Source organism: Apis mellifera, linkage group LG9 (genome assembly GCF_003254395.2).
Source record: "Apis mellifera strain DH4 linkage group LG9, Amel_HAv3.1, whole genome shotgun sequence".
Classification (NCBI taxonomy): Eukaryota; Metazoa; Arthropoda; class Insecta; order Hymenoptera; family Apidae; genus Apis; species Apis mellifera.
Window position 1 is genome coordinate 9,076,207 of NC_037646.1, and position 21,332 is coordinate 9,097,538.

Here is a 21,332-nt window from a genome sequence, read left to right on the forward strand (position 1 = left end):
TCAAACGAATGACTGCTCGTTAACGACGTCGAGACAGGCCACGCGGCAGGTTTACATTAATTGCTCGTCAGATAACACGGGCTGGATACGATTTATTTGATGAATAAAACTGGGATACAGTCAACAAGGCAGGCTGATAAACAACGTTTCAAACAATCGGTACTCGTTACACATTCGAGTCTCGATTCTCCTGAATCTCGATTCAATGAATCTCGAATATATCTGTATTAATGTAAACGAGAATGAGCGATTCAACGACGAAGGATCGAGTTTGTAAACCTCGATTTAATCAGTTCGGATCGCGGATCGATCTTTTTCCATTTTCAGTTGTTCAAGATGTCGCCTAATTTCAATGTCAAACCGAATTAATTTACTTGTATTTCATTGCTTTCGACTTCTTCGAGGTAATAAATGGAATTTGTTCGATGTTTCTTATCGATGTTATTATCAAATTAGACAAATTATAAATTGGAAAGAACGAGTCATCGAGTTAAGGAAAGTTAATTACCGATCCTTATATCGTCGTATATCGACTTTATTATTATCCTAGAATCGTAATTACATTTCTACCATTATTAAACATTAACGTACGAGCTTTTAAGCCAGTTCAAGAAACTATATTTACAGTTATAAGAATTTCGCAGTCCTTGATGCTTGGAATAACAAATATCATAGAGAAGCTTTAACCGAGCTTTTCCTCTAACTTTAAACTTATATTCTCTCGTTCTTTTTTTCACTCAAATTTCTGACACACGAGACGTATATTACGATTCAGAGTCAATATACGACGCGATATAATGTCTAAAATTAGAACGAGTTACTGCAGCGTAAGTTAAGCTAACGTCTGATTATAGACTGATCGTATCCACTTGCGTATCGTGCTCTTCGAAAATATTATTATCACTCGTTTATGTTTCCGTAAATACAATGTGTCGCTAAATTTTCATATACTTTTCCATTTATATTTTCATCCTATTTATTTTCTTACGATTACTTCTCATTCATATTTTTTCAAAAATCATTGTCTTATGAAACTAATAAACGGTCAATCAAAAAAATAAAACGTAAAAATATCGATAATATAAACTCTTTGTCGTAGATGGATACACATTTCTTCGTCTTTCTCGACAATAAAGCATCGACAATACAAATCTGTGCTCTTAAAAATAATAATTTCACGAGAGAGGGAGTAGCTCCTCTCGATCGAAAATTCAGAAATATTTCTTGAATATCTTATCGTATCTTATATCGACGGAACGAAGAATAAAGAAACGTAGTAGAAAGTGGGAGCGAAAGGTCAGGACAGGAACGGGGACGCGAGGTTGGAGGGGCGGGTGTTTGAAATTTCGTTCCGTTTGGATGCCAACTCGAACAGTTATGCACGAAGATAATCGATCATCGCGCGCCACGACGAGCGACAAGTCGGTGTCGCGAAAAGCGGCCAACGCGGAGGGCGCGAACCGGTTGGTTGACCGTTTATAGATTATCGATTCGGTCACGGTGATGAACAAAAGCCACTTGCCGTTCAATGGCCGAAACTTTGCCCGTTAAAACGCTTATTCCGTTGCGTCCACGGCGACGGAAGACGCGGCCCAGGGATAATGCGGCCCGGCCACCAACGATGAAATCCAATTTTCCCGACTAACTGTGAACGCCCAATTAAAATTCTTCCACCGCGAGTGGAATCTCGCGAACGGTCGTCCAAAAAGTTCCTCCCCCTCCCCTCTCCTCGGGCCGGTTTCAAAAATTTCAAACTTCCGCATCCACCGTTACGATTCGCTCCTCTTCCTCGACCTATTTCAAATTTATAGGATAGGAGATCCGAAATCCCATCGTTTACAATGGACATTTTCCAAATTGTAAATCCATCCTCTGAAATCCCTGATTCCCTACCACCTCCTGGATCCGAAAAATAAATTCTCCAACGACTCGGATTCTATCGTCTAATACATTTTTTCTTCTTCTTTAATACGAGTTGTGTCACATTAGCGTGTTATTGCTGAGATATCGCGTAAGGTACGACCAAGGCGGTAGATCAGAGGAGCGAACGAACAAATGATTGCGTCGCTACGACAAGCTACGGTTGTGGAAGCCTCGTTGAAAATCGAGGTAACGAGTCGCATATACCGTCTTCCTTCCTCCCTCCCTCCGTTCGTCTACGTATCCAGGCCCCGTTCCTCTGCCTCCATTTCGACCTCGTTTCTTGTTGCAACGTTGGCTGCTATAACGCTTTTGGCTTAGTCGTCGGCCGGAAATGTACAGACCAGTTCGACCCATCTAAGTATTGCACCGTTGCGCTATTAGAGGCTAGCCCCAGTATTGGAAGCATTGTGCGCGGCGACACACGGGAAACTGGGCCATTGTGTACATACAATAATTGCACGTACGTGCATCCTCTTCTTCAACGATAATTCTTCCCTCCCCCTCTTTCTCTCTTTTCTCGCGAGATTTCTTTTGAAAAATGAATCCGTGGGATCGCGGAGTTGCTAATTGAAAAGTTCTTTCCATGGAAAGAATCGGTGTCGATAACGTTCTAGGATGAGGGAAAGATTGCGGATTCGTTGGTGATTCGAGAAGGGGAAGGATTTCGAAATGATCGTTCTTTAAGATCGGTGGTAATTTTTGAAACGTTTCGGCACCAACAACGTTAAATTTACAGGTAAATTTAATTTCCAATTGGGTGGGAACGAAACGCGCTACAAGCGAAATTGGTCGAACTTGAATTTAAATTACTTCCCGACTCGAATCATTTTCCCGGATGAAAGCTAAAAAAAAAAAGGGGGGAAAAGTAACTCTAAACACTTCGAAACGTAATTAAATCCACAGATCGAATTTCAACGTTCGTACCAATTAAACGTTTCAATACGTCGTATCTCGATCATAATTATCTACGACGATAGATTTTCTTACGAAAAATAAATAAAGAAAAATATCTGCCTCTCGTCCAACAAAAACATTCTACCAACTTGTAAGAAATATTTTCATTAAACGCGGAGAAATGAATTTTTAAGAGAGGAGGAGAAGAACGATCGAGGAGTGACGAAAGGCGAGTAGTACAAGGAGCAGATTGGAGCAGGGAAGCAATGGAGTATTAAACGCAATAAAAGGGAAACGTCGAGAGGGCAACGTCAGACACACTTAACGTGGCAACTTTTTGCCAACGGTCGGCGGGCCCCATCTTTCTTCTCATTCGGACGAGTGGAATGAAAGGGCAAGAATGGGCGGCGATAAATCCGCAAGCGGGGTTTTAAAACGCTTGTTAAATAGCCAAGGCGTTCGCGAAACACAACGAAACGAAAAACCAGGACCGGGCAACAATTATTTCTGCGTTAAAATATTCCAGTTAAATTATACCACCCTTCATCCTCCGAACGGAAATGGAATACGGATTTTTCCTATCTTCCTTATTTTTTTAAAAAAGAGAACATCGTTTTTGAAGAAGCAAAGACACAGAAAATTGCATATTGAGGCCAACGTGGATACGGATGAAACGCGAAATATAAATATATATTTCCTTTTTCCTTAAGAAGAAAACGTCCTTTTCATCCTCAATTACCCGTAAGGTTATTGCATAATGTACGCGACAATGAAAGAAGACACAAAGGGCGAATTAACGGACGTCAATGATAGAAATGGCGAAACGAGCATACATTAACGTTCAATGATTCTTTACACACGGCGGAATTATCCGGGTGGCTCGATTGAAAAACCATCGTTCGCGACTCGCTTTTGCGCGAATAATTTCACGTTTACTCGTCGCACGACCCCGCACTCCAAGGGCTCTCGAGTACGCCGTTAATTCGCGGAACAATGACCACGTACCGCAAACAAAACAACTGCCCCGCTAATGTATCACGCTCGATTCGTGACGCTGGGCACTTTGTAATTCCTGCGTTTGTTTTTCCCTGGACTCCGTTTTCAAACAGAGAATTCAATTTACGTCGAATTAACGGTTGTTCATTGTGCACGGGAGCGCGGTGCCCCGAGATACGTTGCAGAAATTTATTCTCTAACCTTGCCGAATGATTATTTTCCCATGTTGAGAATGATAGAGAGAGAGAGAGAGAGAGAGAGAGAGAAAACGGAGAATTTTGCCTCGCCGCGTTTATCCTCGCGAATAAGATCGTTTGTCTTTAGAGCGGTAATATTTTTATCTGTATGGATAAAATAATAAAAGTGAGCACGAAAGTAGAAGTTAGTGGAGACATCTGGTGACACGAGGTGAAATTCGATCTCGACAAAGTGGGCAATTCGAAAGAAAAAGAGATATGGCTTCCCCGTGAAACTTTCTTCGATCTTCGATTTGGAAAAAGGACGTTGAGGGATGAACTATCGAAGAACGCTGCAAGCTATCCCAAACTTTTCTTCCATCCTTTCGTGAATTTTGCGCGACGTGAGTGGCGAGTAATAACGTGGAAATAATTAATCGCGAATGGAAGGGAATAATTGATGGATCGTAATGGATGGGCCGTATAATATTAACAAATGTCTGATACAGGATACCATCTTTCGAGATTACGTCGATTATTATAGCATCGAGAAGAAACCAAATTGTTTGTTTGCGGAAAGGATAATCGACGGTTTCGTTTAAATCTCGAAATTCCAATATGGAATTTCCTTTTGATTACGAGTCGAGAGGTTTCCAGCCCTGCGGCCACGGAAAAAAAAAAGAAAGGAAAAGGGAAAAAAGCGATTATTTAAATCGATGCTGCTCCAAGAGCAGGGGGTGTGGAACAACAAAGACAAAACTCGAGATCCCCCAGAGGCGTCGCGAAAGACGAAGCTCAGACTCTCTAATCGCCTTTCAAAGTATAGAGATGAGATCTCGATCGATGGATTAAGTGGAATCGACGCCTCGGGCGTTGACCGGAAGAACGGCAAACTCGAGGAGGAGGAGGAAGAGAATTTTTTTTTAACGCGAATAAAAAAATATTCCATGAATTATTATTCGCGAAACCGATAAATATTCCTCTATCCGCGATAAATATCCTTCCCGACGTTTAAGTTCGCTTCGCTCGAGAATATTTTAAGTTCTTCATTATAAAAACTTGAAGAATATCGAAAGTTTCTTTATTTCCTTAAGTTCCGATATCGGTCTCACCTGGAAACTTTTCCAAGGCTTAAGGGGAGAGCGGTGTCGGAAACGAACGGTTTACGAGATACGTAGATACGCAGATAGGAAAAAAATACTTTGAAACTCTCTCTCGGCCGTTTGTTTCCCTGGCTCGATATTTCATAATATTTTAATTTCACCGTGGAATAATAATATGGACGAAGGACGAAGGATGGCTCGAAGGGGATAAACGGATAAACCAAAAAGAAAACGGTTCTTAAACAGGATAACGTCACCATGAGCTAGTTACCAAAGCTCTGGCAGCTACTTAACCGTTACAGCCACTCTCAACTTGGCGTTGCGCTTCGAGGAAAATAGCTTTTTCCAAAGTTTCCTTACTCGGAGCGTCACTGGCTGGGATACGGATTCGACCTCGCTGCAACCATCATCTTTACTCGCTTCACCGAACATCAAACACGTGATACCTCTTTGACAATTTGGATTAAATAATCTGATGAAATAAATAAATAACTCCACTGCATTCTGAATGCAATGGATTCTTGAAATTGGTCGAATAATTAAACCTGTGTAATCGAATCTATATCTACAGTTTCTTTCATTTCGAGGAATTTTATCTCCTTGAAATATAATAAATCGTGGAAAAAATCTCTCAATTACTTTCACGATTGTCGAGAGAAATCAAACGACGATTCCCCACTCTTTCCAACTCTTTAATCCGTTAACAGTGGAGGGGAACGCAATGACAAATCATCCTAAGGCGAGCTTTCGGTCAGCAATTAAGAGATATTACGAGGAGGTAAACAGACGAAGCGGTGATAAAGTAGCTTTTCCAAGAATCCCGTAGGTTGGAACGGTCCCCATGGCGAGTCCGGGGTTAAAGGTCGAGTCGAATGCGGTGCAACGGGTCCCGCGAGATCGAGCATTAAGCAACTACCGGATACCGGTCTTATCGTTTTGTTTTCCCATCCCCTCGTGGACCCATGCAAGATTAATCGGTGCTCGTTTAAGCTAATTCGTGGTAGACCGCTCTGTGGCTTTTTCCGATGAACAAACTCGCGAGAATGTCTCGAGAAAATCGCGAGATCTCGATAATCGAAGAAAATTCATTGCCGATTATTCACGAAAAAAAGAAGAAAGAAAGCTAATTCGTGAAAGATTCTGTGATTTTTACACCCTGTTCCTTTCTCTGCCTTGTCAAAGAGATTATTGAGAAAGTGATATTTAATGAAAGATAGTGTAATTTTTTTTAGAAACGTTATTAGTTTTTTCGAAGGAAAAATAGAGATTTGAATGGGAGGAAGGAATTAAAATTCACAGGGTGATTCGGTTGGAGGAGAAGAAGAAGTGAATCGGGTCGATCAAAGGGGTATCGATTTTCAACGAGCGTCGTCCTCCCAAGACGGGAAACGCGGGTGCAGTAATAAGAGACGATAATAGTCATTGTTATTTCATTAGAGGAGATAGAAAGAGAGAGAGAGAGAGAGGGAGAGGGAGAGTAACGAGTGCGATGGATTTTATTGCCTTCCTTTTAAGCCACGGCACGTTTTACGAGATTAACGAGAAAGAGCATCGTCCCCTGCAGTAACCGAGCTATTGTTGAATCACGCCGCAGCCCTTACAGCTTATAGCACCGCGGTACGCCCTCACGCATACCCGCCAATTATTGCGTCGTTAAACCCTTTGTTAACGTTTCGAACCCACTCTTGGGCCCTTCCGTTCCCCGTTCCTATGGAATTTCGGTGATCGACCCAAGCTTTTAACGCGTCGCTAGGGAGGATGCAAAACTTCCCTTCTAACCCTCTCGATTGATATACTCGAGAGTTTAAAAGATTCAACAGTCGGATCCACGACTAATTTAAACCAATCCTTAAACGCGTATCATCACTTTGACAACGTAATTTACCTTACATATTACATAATTAAGCAAACTTTATTTCGAATTTTATAAATATTTTTTTTTTCTTTTTTTACTCCCCCTTTAGTAATTCTAGGGTTAATCTCGAACTAATCTCCATGAAACTTTCAGCGAAATTAAAAACTTGTAATTTAACTTTCATAAAGTAATTCCTTTTTAATAGAACGAGCTACTCGTTCCTCCAACTTACACCGCAACTCATCTTTACCCCCCTCCATAAAGTTCCTTCTAATTAAATCCCTTCCCTTCGAATCTTAAAAACCCATAACTATCTCAGAACGCGATTTATCGCTGTTTTATTTACGATTAACCTCGATACCAAACCCAGCCACGAGTCCACTTCGAACAAAACGAAACGTTAGTCGTTCATAGCTCTTTGTAGCCACGCACGAAGTCTCGAATATAAGACGCGAGGGTCGAAAAGTCGAAGGAGTCGTACAGCGTTAATCGAACAGTTTCATCGAGATTTCACAAAGTTTTCCATTTTCCACGTCACCGAACAATTATTTTCATCACGGCTGTGGCAAGCCTGGCTGCAAACCGTCAGCTGCGACGCTTGGCCGGGATCAAGGTTGAAACGGAGGAGGAGGAGAGGGGACGAGTACGTGGCGAGGAGAGGGGACGAGTACGTGGCGAGAAGATGGGGAGAGGAAGGGATGCAAAGAATCCTCCCTCCTCCGCGTCCAACCATTTCCTCCTCGCCCCGCGGCGGTTTCATTCGACCATTCGACCATTCGTCCACCTGGAAAAGTCTTTTTTAATGACTATTCCTCGAACTCCTAAGACTCGAAGCGGCCATTACGGGAGGGAATATCATCCTTTTTTTTCGCTCCCTTCCTGCCCTACGAATTCTCCATCCGCGAGGCTACCGATGCCTTACATCCCTTCTTTCCATCCACCCCTTTCCGTCCGTAATTCAGAAAGTTTGGTCGGATTAAAAATGCGACCCTCTTTATTTCCCTCCCTCCATTTTTTTCGGCGACTTATAAACGTAATGCGATTCTCTCGCGAGAAAAAATTTGCGAACGGCCTCGCGAATGGAAGAGGGAGAAGAATGGTGGAGAAATTGTTTGAAATCGAGCACGAGTTATGCTTTGAATATAGATTTGAATGAACGTATGTGCGGGTAGGTTGTTAAATTAAATCGAGGTTTATTTAGAAAAAAAAAAGGAAAGGGAGAAGAAACGATATAATTCGATTATGCAAAACGCGCTGTTTTCTTTTCGAGTGTGTATAATCGGTGGAAAGAAGAGATTTGCAGGCAACGAAGTTATATAAATTAGCGATATGGCGGCTTTTAAAAAGGAGGCTGAAGGGATTACGATGAGCCTTATGCAATCATAAAACTCATCGAAGGCGTGTTCACCGGATCACGTGCACGTCGTTACGCGTTTTATAAAGGACGCTTCGTTAGCGTAGAATAAAGGAGGAAATTAAATTCATAGGAGGTCTAGAAGGAGGAAAATGGTGCATCCCTTTGAAAAAGATAAGCTTAATCCATATGTATCGTTTTGCAAGGGCGAGGGAAGGCCACTTTGTACCAAACTTTTGCAATATTTTTTCCTCTTCATCACAAATTCTAATATTTCTCTCATGCGCAAACGATTTTAAAAATTTCATTAAAAATTCCCTCGACGAGAATTATAGAAACTGTTTCTGAAGAGATATATATCTAATTCTTTTTTTAACTATTTATATAATATATATAATTTGGAATATCGATACACGTATTTCCTTGAAGATTTATATTATATTTATAAAAGGTTGACTCGTGATCGCGAGTCACGACTTGTACACGCAAGCAATAACCATTCATCGGGTGCTGCATGCCGCCATAAAATCAATAAACTGGCATCGCTGGTAGACGATTTTATTTAAAAAAAAAAAAAAAAAAAGAAAAAAAACGTCGTTGTTTCACGACGTTTAAACGTGCACGATACCGATATCCGAAACAAAACAAATCCCGATTGACGAATTCCGATGTAGGCAGAGGTTTGACATCCTAGTTCCTGGAAGATGAAAAATCGGCGCGGACGAAACGATAGCATCCGAGTGAAAATCGTTAAGAGAATCGCAAATGGATGTTCGATTCTTTCTCGAAGACGAAGGGCAAAAGAGGGATCGGAGGGTGGATTAGCCGCGGTTAAGTTGCGGAAATTAACTGCTATTAGTAATGGAGAAGGGAGTGCTGAACGATTCCGCAAGAACTTTGGAACGTATAGCTCTTGGACCAAGAATAACCAGCCACCCATGAATTCCGTTTCAATATTAATTCTCCGGAAGGAGACGTTGTTTCAGGAAGACTCCAACGGGAATATAGTAAATGTAGTCGAAGGAAATAATAGCGTTATTTCCAGCCATCTAACATTGAGCAAAAAGATAATATCCTCGAACAATATTCCTCGAACCGTGTTCTTTAAATCATTATTATTATTATTTTAAATATACTTGAAAAATTGGAATTAATATTCGACTGGTAATCCACTCGATTCTTTTCCCTTCTCTTATAAGCTCCCCTTTTGATATGAAATCGTACTACGCACGTGCTACGTCGATAGATGACCCGCAGTTCCAAGGTTCGAACATTCACATTCACGAGCTTTACATACGGATACGCGAGGAGGAATACGCGATTCATCGTCAAGCCGTCGATAAATCAGTTTTCGAGCCGTGTAACGCGAGCAATCCTTGCGTCAACCCGTTAATCTTTCGGCCGTGATAAATCATCGCTCACTTCCACACTGCTTACGATCAATTTCTGGCGACGCTCAAGTTGCGCTTATTATTTTCCAGTTAGCTCGTATAACCCCTTGGAAGCGACAACAACTTCTTCGTCATGATCATACCGGTCGTTTCCCCGCCGTAAGCCCGGCCCTTCTGCAATATCAGATCCTCGTATAATCCCTTTAGCATGCGCAATCTTACCGACAGGATGCTATATACTTTTGTTGTCCGACCCTTGTACACACTTGTATATATATCGTTTCGTTTATCGCGAACAAGTTTTCCAAGCAAATCCGAGCCTTGCTCTCGGAACTTGCGTCTTACCAACTTCCACTTTCCTCTTGCGAACACTCGTGTTTATTCTAACTTTCGCGCCTAAAGTTAAGCATTTAAGAAGGCGTGCTCGAAGAATATCGATTTTCGGATATCGCCGAGAATATCGATCGGTTATAATGCATCTTCCATCGTATATATCTTAATACGTTATAATTCGTTAGAGAATATAAAAAAAATATATATATATATATGTATAAATATTGGATCCGTAATTTATATGCGTGAAATTTTAACGAAGATAAGATGGGATAAAGACGAGCGTAGAACACGATCCTCTCAAGAGTGCATGAAAAATGCAAAACGGAAGAGCAAAGACTAATCGCGCTTAATAGTTCGTGCCACGAAACCGTTATATTCTATGGATAAGTTGAATCGAGAGCACGAGCCAACTTCCAAAATACTTTGACGGCAGAGAGACAGCAACGTCCGGGGATGACTTAATTCTATCGACAATTCCGAATATCACTCCTTATCCGAAAGAAATTTGCCCTCGCTCTTTTCTCTCGCGAATTTACAGAAGTAAATACTTCGAATTGCATTATTCCTTTTCTCCTGATTAATGGATAACCCTCGAATTCCTCTCGAAAGAAGAAGAAGACATAATCGGATTGCCCGCTTAAACGTTGATAAATTTAGGAGAATCTCTCCTCGAATCCCATCCATTCCCGCATTTGAAAAATAATTTCCTTGAATAAACGCAGCGAGTGAGCAAAAGGGCGGCAGCAGAGGTTCCCGCCATTTTTCCGGCCGCCCGCCAAGTTGGCAGGTGTTCCACCAATTTAAATATTTATCTGTCCGATACTCTTTTCACGCTTTCACCCGGCTCTCTTCCTAGCGAAATCCATTACGGACCATTCACCTCCGATTCTGCAGCTGACAGCTCCATCAAGCCCCAGTTGGATGATTGGACCGTGGAGAGTCTTGCACGGTAAGAGAAGCATCTCGACGGGAATTCACGCAATAGCTTTCAATTATTCCTTATACCGTCGTATACGCGTATACGTAACTACGATACGATACGTTCCCTCTTCTGCAACGTTTGTCGCTACAATCTATCTCTCATCTTGCCTCGCGTACGTATTTCATCTTCTTCTTCGACTCCATGCAAAATATTCCAAAATTTAATACGTACGCTCTCGGTGGTGGTGGTGGTGGTAGTGGAAGAGAAGATTCGAGGGAGTTTATCGCGAATTGTCATCGGTTAATATCGTAATGGGCGGTCCAGGAATTAGACGTAGCTGGCGGAGAAGATGACTGCCGGGTATAGACGATAATAACTTCCTGAATTTTCCGCCCATTGTCGGGAAACGTTGCAACTTGTTCAATAACTATTCCGGCTTTCGCAGTATCTAACACGACCCGACCGACCTCTTTAACGGTGTCTCCTGCAGCCTCGCGAGTTGCATTACACAGGGTATAAACGAAAACTGTTCCCGGTATTAGAAACCGTGCAGCTTTAAGTAATTCCGCCATCTGACGCTTTGCACGATACCGCTTCCCTCTTTAATCCGCGAAATCATTAATCGTCGAGTAGAAACAAGAGGGAAGGAAAGAGGATTGAATAAAGAGAAATAGTCAAACGTTTTCTCCATTATATATATATATATATACGATATAACAGTGTTAATTTCGATACGAAATTGCGAAACAATCTTCGATATTCCCTGTTCAACGTGAAACTTTTGAAAATTATCTTTCGAAAGGGATACGTTCCGTATAAGATACGAACGAGAGAATCTTTTGTTACTTCACGTTCAGGTGGATACGCGATAAGACAGATAAGAAACGTTAGGAGCAAGAGGCGAAGGGCGAAACGTTGGCCGCATCGGCATTCATAAATCAACTTGGGGGGAGAGAGGAGGGTGGCATGTTTAATGCATGTTTTTCAATTGTTTCAGAGGTCGCGTATTCACGGTTGCTGTTCCTTCGATCGATTTACGGGTATTCGATAACGATTTCCCGCTGTATTGTTCGAATTGCGGACATCGTTATCGGGTTTGATGCTTTTCCTGTATCCTTTTGATCCGCGAGGACGAGGAAGCGCGCGGACTTTCGAAAAAATGGCGGACGGATCGAATGAAATTTATGAGGGAAAGGGGGAGAAGGAGGAGGAGGAGGAGGAGGAAAGGGAAGTCGCGATGAATGGGGGAATATTTTATAATCTGAAGGATCGATCATCGATCCATCGATCAAAACTTATCCCCCGTGTTTATCATTCGAAACTGAGCTTAAAAGCTTTCGAAATTCATCAATATCTCGAAATACAAATATAAACGGGTAATTTTATATCAAATCGCATTAACGTGGAGGGCAGCTTGTTTCCCCACTACCCTCCTCGTTTTCACTTCTCTATGTATTTATATTTAACGAGGAAAACACGAGAAATTATACAGCGAATGAAACGAAACTTGGGATATTTTATACTCCCCTTTTTCGAACCCACTTTTTTTCCTTTACGTACACACGTATTCATTGATGACGCCCGATCAGCCTTAATCCTGCCTCTATTTTCATCGTTCCATCGCGTTTTCAAATTATCGATCGAAATTAAATTATATCGCCAACATTTACCGAGATAATTTCATTATTGGAAAAAAAAAAAGAAACTCCGATTGATTTAAAAAAAAAAAAAAAAAAATTGTTTCCATTTATTGGATAAATTTTTCCGCTTTAACCGTCGGTGTAATATTTCTTTTTTCTTTTTTTTTATAAGCTTTGTAAAAAAAAAATTCGATATCGCGTCAACCGGAACGTTAATTTTCATCCGAAAATTCTGGTATCAGATCCATCGCGGATGGATGCTTTCTTTAAATTTTCCAGAGGCGGCTTGGACGAGAGACGGGAGACAAAAAATTTGCGCGGAGTTTACCCTCGACAAATCTATTATCCGGATGATCCGATATATAACGACGCGCAACAGGATTCCCGCCTAACCCCAACACTTTTCCACCGGCAACGTCAAAAAAGAACAGCGGTTATATTCCTCTTCGAGAAACGAGTTCACCCTCATCGAAATTGAAAAGTCCTACGCCACATCGTCGACTCGCGGGGGGGCCACATGTTTTCTTTGCGTCGTGTCTCCTCCTACCTCCTCGTGTTATTCCGTGGATTCCATCCGATCGTGATCCCTAAAATACCGTCGCAAAATATCCTATCTATTTCTGACCGCGAGGGGAAGACGTATTATCGCGTTTCCAGAGGCGACAAAGAAAAAAAAAAAAAGAACGTCAAAAATATACAACGAAAATAAAAGTAATAAATTGTTGTACATTGCTTCCGTGCAATGTATAATTATAATTTTTAAATACGAAGTTCTGATATTTTTAGATTTTAGAACGGATCGTTTATGAAATATATACATATGCAATTTTCATTGAAATAACGTTCGAGGAAAAATATTCTTTCATAAAGCCAACCACACGCTCGGTGGATCGCGATTTTTTCCAGCTCGCTCAGCATTTAAGCGATGCAGGGTCAAGTGGTGCTGTTTTTCTTAGGTCAGCGCAACGCGTGGCGTGCACAGGGTGTGTAACGTGCCAAAAAATGCAAACCTCGACGATGGTACGACGCGGTAAAGCGGTAAGACGTCCTCTATTCGTGCCATCCTTTATCGTTTTTCCCTTTTCTTTTCCTTTTTCTTCTCTTAATTCTTTACAGTACCAGATATGTATATATGAATCAACGATTCAAACAGTGGTGTTGGTGTTGGCGCATCTTCTAATCTATACAGTAGCAGTAAGACAGCACCACTTTAATTAAATTTGATAATTAATCGTAGCGTGTAAGACCGTTTACGAGGCTTGATCTTATCAGTCGTCGATGATTGCACCTATAAATCAGATCTGCATATACACAGACCGATCTTATCTCTCGATAATTATGCGTCATATTGCATGCAAAAGATACATTTCCCCTAATCCAATAATAATTTATCATTCTAATTGAAAATAATAGCAAAATGTATGGCGAATTACGGAAATTATACAACGAATAATTTCAGCTTGCTCTGAATTTTCAATCCAGGGAATAGTTCGGTCGAGAAAAATTTCAAAGTGTTAAAATAAAATATCGATCAGTTCGAGAATAAAAGAGGAAAAAAACACGCTATTTCGAGCCTCCTTCTACCTGTTTTACTCGAGCCATTCTTTTCCATCCGACCAAATATATCCCATAAAATACCAAACTGCCGCTCTCCTTTTCTAAAACGTACACGATTCGCTGTTCCATGCACGAAGAAAGAATCGATCGAGCGACTATAGAATCCTTAGCAGGAATCGGGCAACCCTTTTTCCAATCGAATACCGGGAGGAAGAAACACGAAACGTTGCTTGGGAATTAGCATAACAAGATTCCACGGTGTACGTAATGCGGGACTTGCCACAGATTTGCATGGTCCATTTAAATGCAATTTCTTTTCCCCGATCAAGAAATTACGCGAAGCGCAACCCCCTTCCACTCTCGGACGGATCACAAGATGGATCAGAAGGGTTAAGAGAAAGGAAGAAAAATCGACGATTCTTCGTCTTTCCTCCACCTTTCCTTACAACACCCGCCCCATTCTCTTGCCTCGAATCTCGCATGTTATGCTAATTAATTCCGCCTGTGTATTAATCGCGGTAAACCCTTCGTGTTGGCACCGCATGGTAGACAGCTCCGCCTCGAACAATCAACCCTCCCTTTACATTTTTCTGTTCGTTCTAATCTAAGAAAAGGGTTGTCCATTAATTATACAATCTCGCCGCGAGATACGATTTCTAATTAAATACGGGAAAATATTAACGTGTATTTATTTATAGAAGAAGAAGATTGATACGTTTTTTTAGGCGCAACGTTAATGTATGAAAATTGCACTGAATTTTGAACAATTTAATTAACGTATTTATATCAACAAGGCAGAGAAAATACGCGGGCAATTTAGATTTCAAATTAGCGGAAAAATTCATTGGAACGGATCGGGGGAACGATTATTTCGGCGTGATTGTTTATTATGAATGAGGCCGGCTTCGAGCGCTGCGTGGGAGGATCGAGCGTTTGAAATTAGAGCGTCGAAGAATAATAAAAACAGACAAATTTCGCGAAATTTTCACTTATCACGTCGCTCGATATTTGCTCGAGTCAATCTGCGCAAACTTATCTAATTGAAACGCTATGAATTCAACTTCATTAAGATTCTGAAAATCCACCGATTTCTAAAAAAAATTAATTAAATTCCTTCGCTTAGACATCCAAGTACAATAAGACCGGAGCAAGGAGCGGAGAGAAACCGATGAAAAATCCCAATACGATTTCACGAACAATTACACGTATCTCCCCCTCTCCCCCCGGAAAATATTTCAACGATACATTTTACCTCGCAGCCCGAGGTATCGATTACCGAATCCCCGTGGCTGTTCGGATTCAAAGGTAAAGAGGGAACGAATCTCTGAAATTTCCGCTTCCCGGACGAAAAGTAAACGGCGCCCGTTTTCTCGGCTGCGTTTCTCTCTTCCAACGTCTGGAACTGCTTCCTCGCGAGAGGTTCTCGCGTCGTTTTTCACTCGCCGGTTCGCAGCCGGCAACCGATAAACGAAAACCGAGAAGGGAAGATGGAAACCGGCCGGCCGAATCCTTCGGAACAAATGCTCGGAACGTGTTGGCCACCACCCACACAGGCGCGTGTGCCTGTGTACGTGGACGCAGAGAGCGATTCGCGCGTTCTCGAGCGATCTGCAAACACGGCCGTGTGCAGGATTATGTGTAAGTATCGCGAAAACGGTGAAAATAAGCGGGATCGAACGGAATCGGGCAAGGCGCAAAATCCCGGCGGACTTGCGCGCCAACGCGTATCCCTCCGCATCGAATGAATCGACTAACTGCGGTGCGATTGTCCACCGACGGAAATGCAAATTTACCACGTCGCGTTTGTTTTTCGTTTTATTCGAGAGAGACGGTCAGTTAGCGATTTAAGCTTGAGAGTAGGTGGGGCGAAAAACGGGAGCTTTAATTAATCGGAAGTTTTTGCGCGGGGAAGAATGCAAATATGAAAGTTTAGTTAAGGAATAGTTGAATGAGATTCGCAACACGGGTGAGGATACATCGATGGAAGTTGGAGATGGAGGAAAAGTGTGAAAATATTGATTAGATTTAGAGACACTTTATCCGAAGAATCTTACGATTTTATACACGGAGTAGAGTTTGGAAGAGAATTAAAACCGACGAAGGAGAGAATTTTGATTTAAGTTCGATAATTTTGTAACGATTTCCCTCGTCGAAAAATATTCGGGAGAAATATGAAAAATTGATGGCACGCGAGCGGGATAAGGGGATGAATCGGAACGACTGAGGGGAGGATAGGGTGATCAGGTGAATTCCACGGGTGCAAAACGATTTATGAGAAACGAACACCCGGCTGTAAAATAACACTTCCCATTCAAATCGGCAAATTAATGGTCGTTTTCATGGATTCTTTGTTTGCACCGTCCCGACAATGGCTCGCTGCTGGGTTATTATTCTGAAATACTACTATGTCCACCGAGTTGGAGCAGAATCCGCGGAACGTACGCGGCCATCCCTTGTCGACAACTTTTTTCCCACGGCCACGTCGCCAAGGCTTGAATTAGAAACAAGGGATTCACTCGTGGAAACGTATAATCCTCCTCTAATCGCGCATCGTTGCGTTGTAATTTTATCAAAATTTTTAATACATCTAGTCTATGAATCAAAAATAGAGAAAATATCAAAAAGTTGAAACGTTACAATTATTACAAAATTATGTAAATATTCCGAATGGTAAATAAAATATTATTTTTATTGTTTATGTATTTATTTACGTTATTCTCTATCTTTGATTCATTTTTCTTTACTCGTTCTGAAATTTATTTGTGCTTATTATCGAATCTATTTTATTAATCGAGTTACGAGAATGAATTTCTAATCTAATTGACTTCTGACATATAATAAATAGCAATAATGTTTGTTAATACGGATTGAAAAAGCGGATATTTTTATTATCAAGACGGATATTAAAATCGTCGAGGAAATAAAGAATTTTTTTTTAAGCATCTCTCTCTCTTTATTCCGTTCCGTATCTGTATCGAAATTAATCCATGTCACACGTTTAGATGCATAGAAATCCTTTGACAAATCAGAATATCGATGAAAGGCCGTTAAAGAATCGATATTTCTACCTTTGGAAAAGATCTCGTCGCAATCATCGCCGTACAAAGGATGCCGCGTTCAAAATGAAAACGCGAAAAATAGAAAAGAGACACGCGAACGCATTTAAAATAGTCCTCGATTTTCACGATAACGATTTCTATTCACGCTACGATCTGGAATGTTCTAAATAAAATTTTCCGCGCGGACGAGCTTAAGCTATTAAATATCCCGTGGATTGTTATAGGAATCGTGCGAAATCGTTCGTGAAGAAGAAGATGTGAAAGATAAACACGTGGGCCGTTCATTTGTTCCAGACCAGCTATATCCACACGGCGACCATTCATTTTATGTGGAATTCCGCTCGTGTTTAGATGAAATAAAAGCAAATAAAGGTACGTGGCACAAAGAAATTCTTCCTTAGACCTTAACTGGGAATCAGCATGGATATTTGAGGAATATAAGAAATTCTTTGGTCCACCGAGCATCAATAGGTTAAATCGACTAAGAAAAATATGAATTTGAGATATACAAAAACAAATAAAGAAAATTATTTGTACATGTATATTCTATCCATATTCTGTTCAAAAAAATATTTAAAATAGTAGTTCATAATCTTTTTGAAAGAATTTTTTAGACTTAACGCGAAGGAATAAATGTTGGAAGGAATAAAAGAAAGTTATACAAGTTTCATGCGTGCAACAATTTTCACATAACGAAAATGAGCATCCTACTGAGATAATCAAGGATCCTGGTGAGCAAGAATAATTTCAATTTCAAGCTCACGTTTAACAATCATTCAAATATTAAAGAAACGAGCTTTTATCGCATAATTATTAGGAAATCAAAACAGATTTACCTTGGACCGGTGCGTAGACGTTTAAGTACAAGCAATCCTCGCTCTGGTTCCTTAGATAGGGCAGCAATCTCCTCAAATATTCGACCCTTCCTTTCGGCATTTTGTCACTGAGCTCGGGTAGCCTTTGGGGACAGACCGGTCCGAATTTGTCCGCCACTTTAACGCCGTGCCACAACGCGCTGCTCACGGGAGGCATGAAACGCAACGAGCCGATCGGCGGCGACGCGTACGGAACGCCACGAAACACCTCGACGCCCTCGAGGTGGCGATCGAGGGTCACGATAACGCCTGATAGATCCCCGTACTTTGTCCTGACGATCCTTGAGCTTAGCTCGGCGCTGGCGGTCGCCAGGATTAGGCCGAGCAGCGCCAGGATCGACGACGTCATCTTCGTTCGCGCCCTTGAAACCCCGTCTCCACGCCTGCTTCCTTTCGCGATCACTCGAATCCGACCGAAGATTTCATTTCCCCCTTCGAACACTTCTACCCGGCCCCGGAGGCTGGAACGCGCGCGATCGTGCCCACCTCGTCGCCACGAGGACCTGGTGCGCGTCCAGGATGCATCAGTAGACGATCGGCCTCGAAACGAGCTTCACGATATTCCAAAATGACTGCCCGAAGGGTCCGTTTCAACGCGATCACGCTCGAATTCTCGTACGAATACATTTACGTCATCTTTATAATTCTGGAGATACCGTTGGATGTTATTATCGGCGAGAGTTGAACGAGTTTGCTATGTAAACCAAGTTCCTTTTTACGTTCAAAACAATGTTTATCCACCTTTCTTGGAAAACTCGCTGATTACCTTCCTGCGAATAGTCAACATGCGGACGTAGACATTTCCCAAGCGAACGTTATGAAACATAAATATTGCGCAGTATGCTTCTCTGTTGTTATTTCTTATACGATGTTTTCGATGGCATATTATATTTCGATTTTTTCGATGTAAAAATATGATTGGATCAAGTTTGGAGAGGTGAAATTGATCGTTTTGAGAAAACCCAAGGAATGGGTGGAATCATTTTGAAAATATCGTCCAAGTTACAAAAAAACGATCTCGTTTCTGATAGCATGTTTAATATGGCGGTACAAATAAAAAGCGCCCGCCCTAATGATGCCCAAGAGAAAGCCATGGCTCCGATGTTTACCGGTTCGCTTCATCCTTACGACCCGGCTCGTCGGAGCGGATAGAGAAAAGAAGGCACCGGATGCTGTCGAATTACGTCCACCGTTTTACCACTGTTCTTTATTTTCTTTTTCTTTTTTACTCTTTGGACGAACCAAAGCTTTTCAAATTTTCTTCTTCCGTTATTACGCGGACATTTCTTTATTGCTTCTCGTATATACACCGTTTCCAGAAAATTGTGTCGACACGTTTCGAGAGAATTTCGAATGGAACGAAACGTTATTATTCCAGGGAATCAGTACCTAATACGAACATATCGATAATCCGAGCAATTTCGACGAGCCACCATCTAAAGACAGGAACTCCGATCGATCATTCGAGACCGACAAAAAATCCACATCGAATCACTGTTACACTGCGTGTCGCTCGATTATATCCTATTCAACGAACTAACAACGATAGGTGACTTCATACACTGTTCAGCTTATTCTCACTTCGTTAATGGATCAGTTCAAAGTAAAATCACCAAGATTATGGAAAAAAATGCTTTTCCGTGGTAGAGAAACGCGTTCTCTGTTTCCAGTAACCAACTACAGGAGAATTATATCGCACAGATACACGCAACCTTCTTAATCTCATCAGAATTGGCCTCGGAACGACACACGCGACAACACTGGACCGAGAACACTTTTTTCACGCACTTCACACTTTCCGGACTGATGCAGCGATTCCTCTGACACGTGGTGGCCGCGTAACGCGATCCAATCCACAGATAGATCGTGAGGATCACGCATTAGAAGGAAAAGGATACGAGACGCGAACGCGGACCGCGCTGGACCAGAGGAACCGATCTTTCCGTTACTTGAATCTCGGACAGACTGGCGTCAGGAGACGCTGCTCGTATGGAGCTGCGCATGCTCCGCGCATACGCTGCCCACACTGCTCGGAATATGGGCGGAAATCAGCGAATGCGTCGATATAGAAGGGAATACCAGTATCAACTTGAGTATTTCGGTTCGTGTCTCGATTTTAGTACGTATGCCTAGACTATAGACTGACTTAACCTATTGCATCTATCTGAAACGTTACGCGCGAAAAGCGTTACACAATTAGGACAATTAGCTGAGTGGTTTCTGTTCCATTATTGGTCTGTTACTGTGGTCAAAGTGATAATACAGTGTATCGTGGAAGGAATATAATTCTAACGTTCAAGAAATATGCAAGAATCTTCAATAAAAGGTTGGTAAAAATAATTATACGTTTTTATTTTGATTCTTGGCGCAAATTATAACCTTTATCTCATGGTTCGTCAAAATGGAGTAAACTTGTTTGATTTTATACTGTATCGAAATTATAACCAGTATTTGAAATAATCCTTTTGACAAGTCTAACTATGAATCCACGTTCAGACAGAATTTGATATTTTGTTATATGCTTTATATGCTCTATATGCTAATCATAGGTATTGTTAACTCATAGCATTACATAGCTTGGAAATTATGTATAGGTTAACCTTTCTTTTGCTAATTTTTTTTTGTTTTTCGTAACTCAGTTTATTTGTATATGTTTCTCTGCTTCTCGCTTCAGCGTTAAAATGATCAAATTCGAAATAAAAAATCGATTGTGTCATAAATATGCCATTAGATAGACATTTAAAGCAATGTAACAATCTCTCTTTAACAAGGTAACATACAACATGTATCGACATCAGACCATTTACTGCTTTCATCTCTATCTAATAATAGATCCGTACATACGTTTCCAAAATGCAACATTCGATATTGATGCTATGAGGCAGTATAAATTCATACTGATATTCTCATATTCCATATTTATTGTTATCAAATTAAAACCTGAAATATTTTTCGAAAAGAAAGTATCGAATAAAAAAAGTTGAAATTTTTATTACCTCGGTATATCCATCTTTATTTTTCTTTTTTTTTACTCAAATTATATCGTTTTAACTTTCCGTATTTATGGATTAGATTCATTTCCAAAATTTCCTAATCCATATTTGTTAATTTGATCATATATAGGTTAAGTCACGCTGTTACGCGAATCATCTTGGAAAAAAAAAGAGGTTAGACTAGCAGGGCAAAATTGTAATATCAGCCGGTTAGCTAGTAAGGGAAGGAAAAACTTTTTAACGAGAATTTCAGAGAAG

General features: G+C 41.1%; 2 protein-coding genes across 3 annotated transcripts in view; one reads left to right on the top strand and one right to left on the bottom strand.

The window, feature by feature from the left end:
- Positions 1–20,057, bottom strand: part of NLG-3 (neuroligin 3) — a 249,371-nt gene extending 229,314 nt beyond the window's left edge. Inside the window, exon 1 of one of the 2 annotated variants that reach the window (XM_016913823.2) lies at positions 18,043–20,057. In XM_016913823.2, coding sequence (XP_016769312.1) covers positions 18,043–18,430 — 388 coding nt within the window. In that variant the 5' untranslated portion in view covers positions 18,431–20,057. 2 annotated transcript variants of the gene reach the window in all.
- A 202-nt stretch (positions 20,058–20,259) lies between these two features.
- The window catches only part of LOC724358 (neuroligin 1), a 72,412-nt gene continuing 71,339 nt past the window's right edge, over positions 20,260–21,332 (top strand). The window contains exon 1 of the mRNA XM_006561837.3: positions 20,260–20,407. Coding sequence (XP_006561900.2) covers positions 20,386–20,407 — 22 coding nt within the window. The 5' untranslated portion in view covers positions 20,260–20,385. The remainder of the gene's footprint in view (positions 20,408–21,332) is intronic.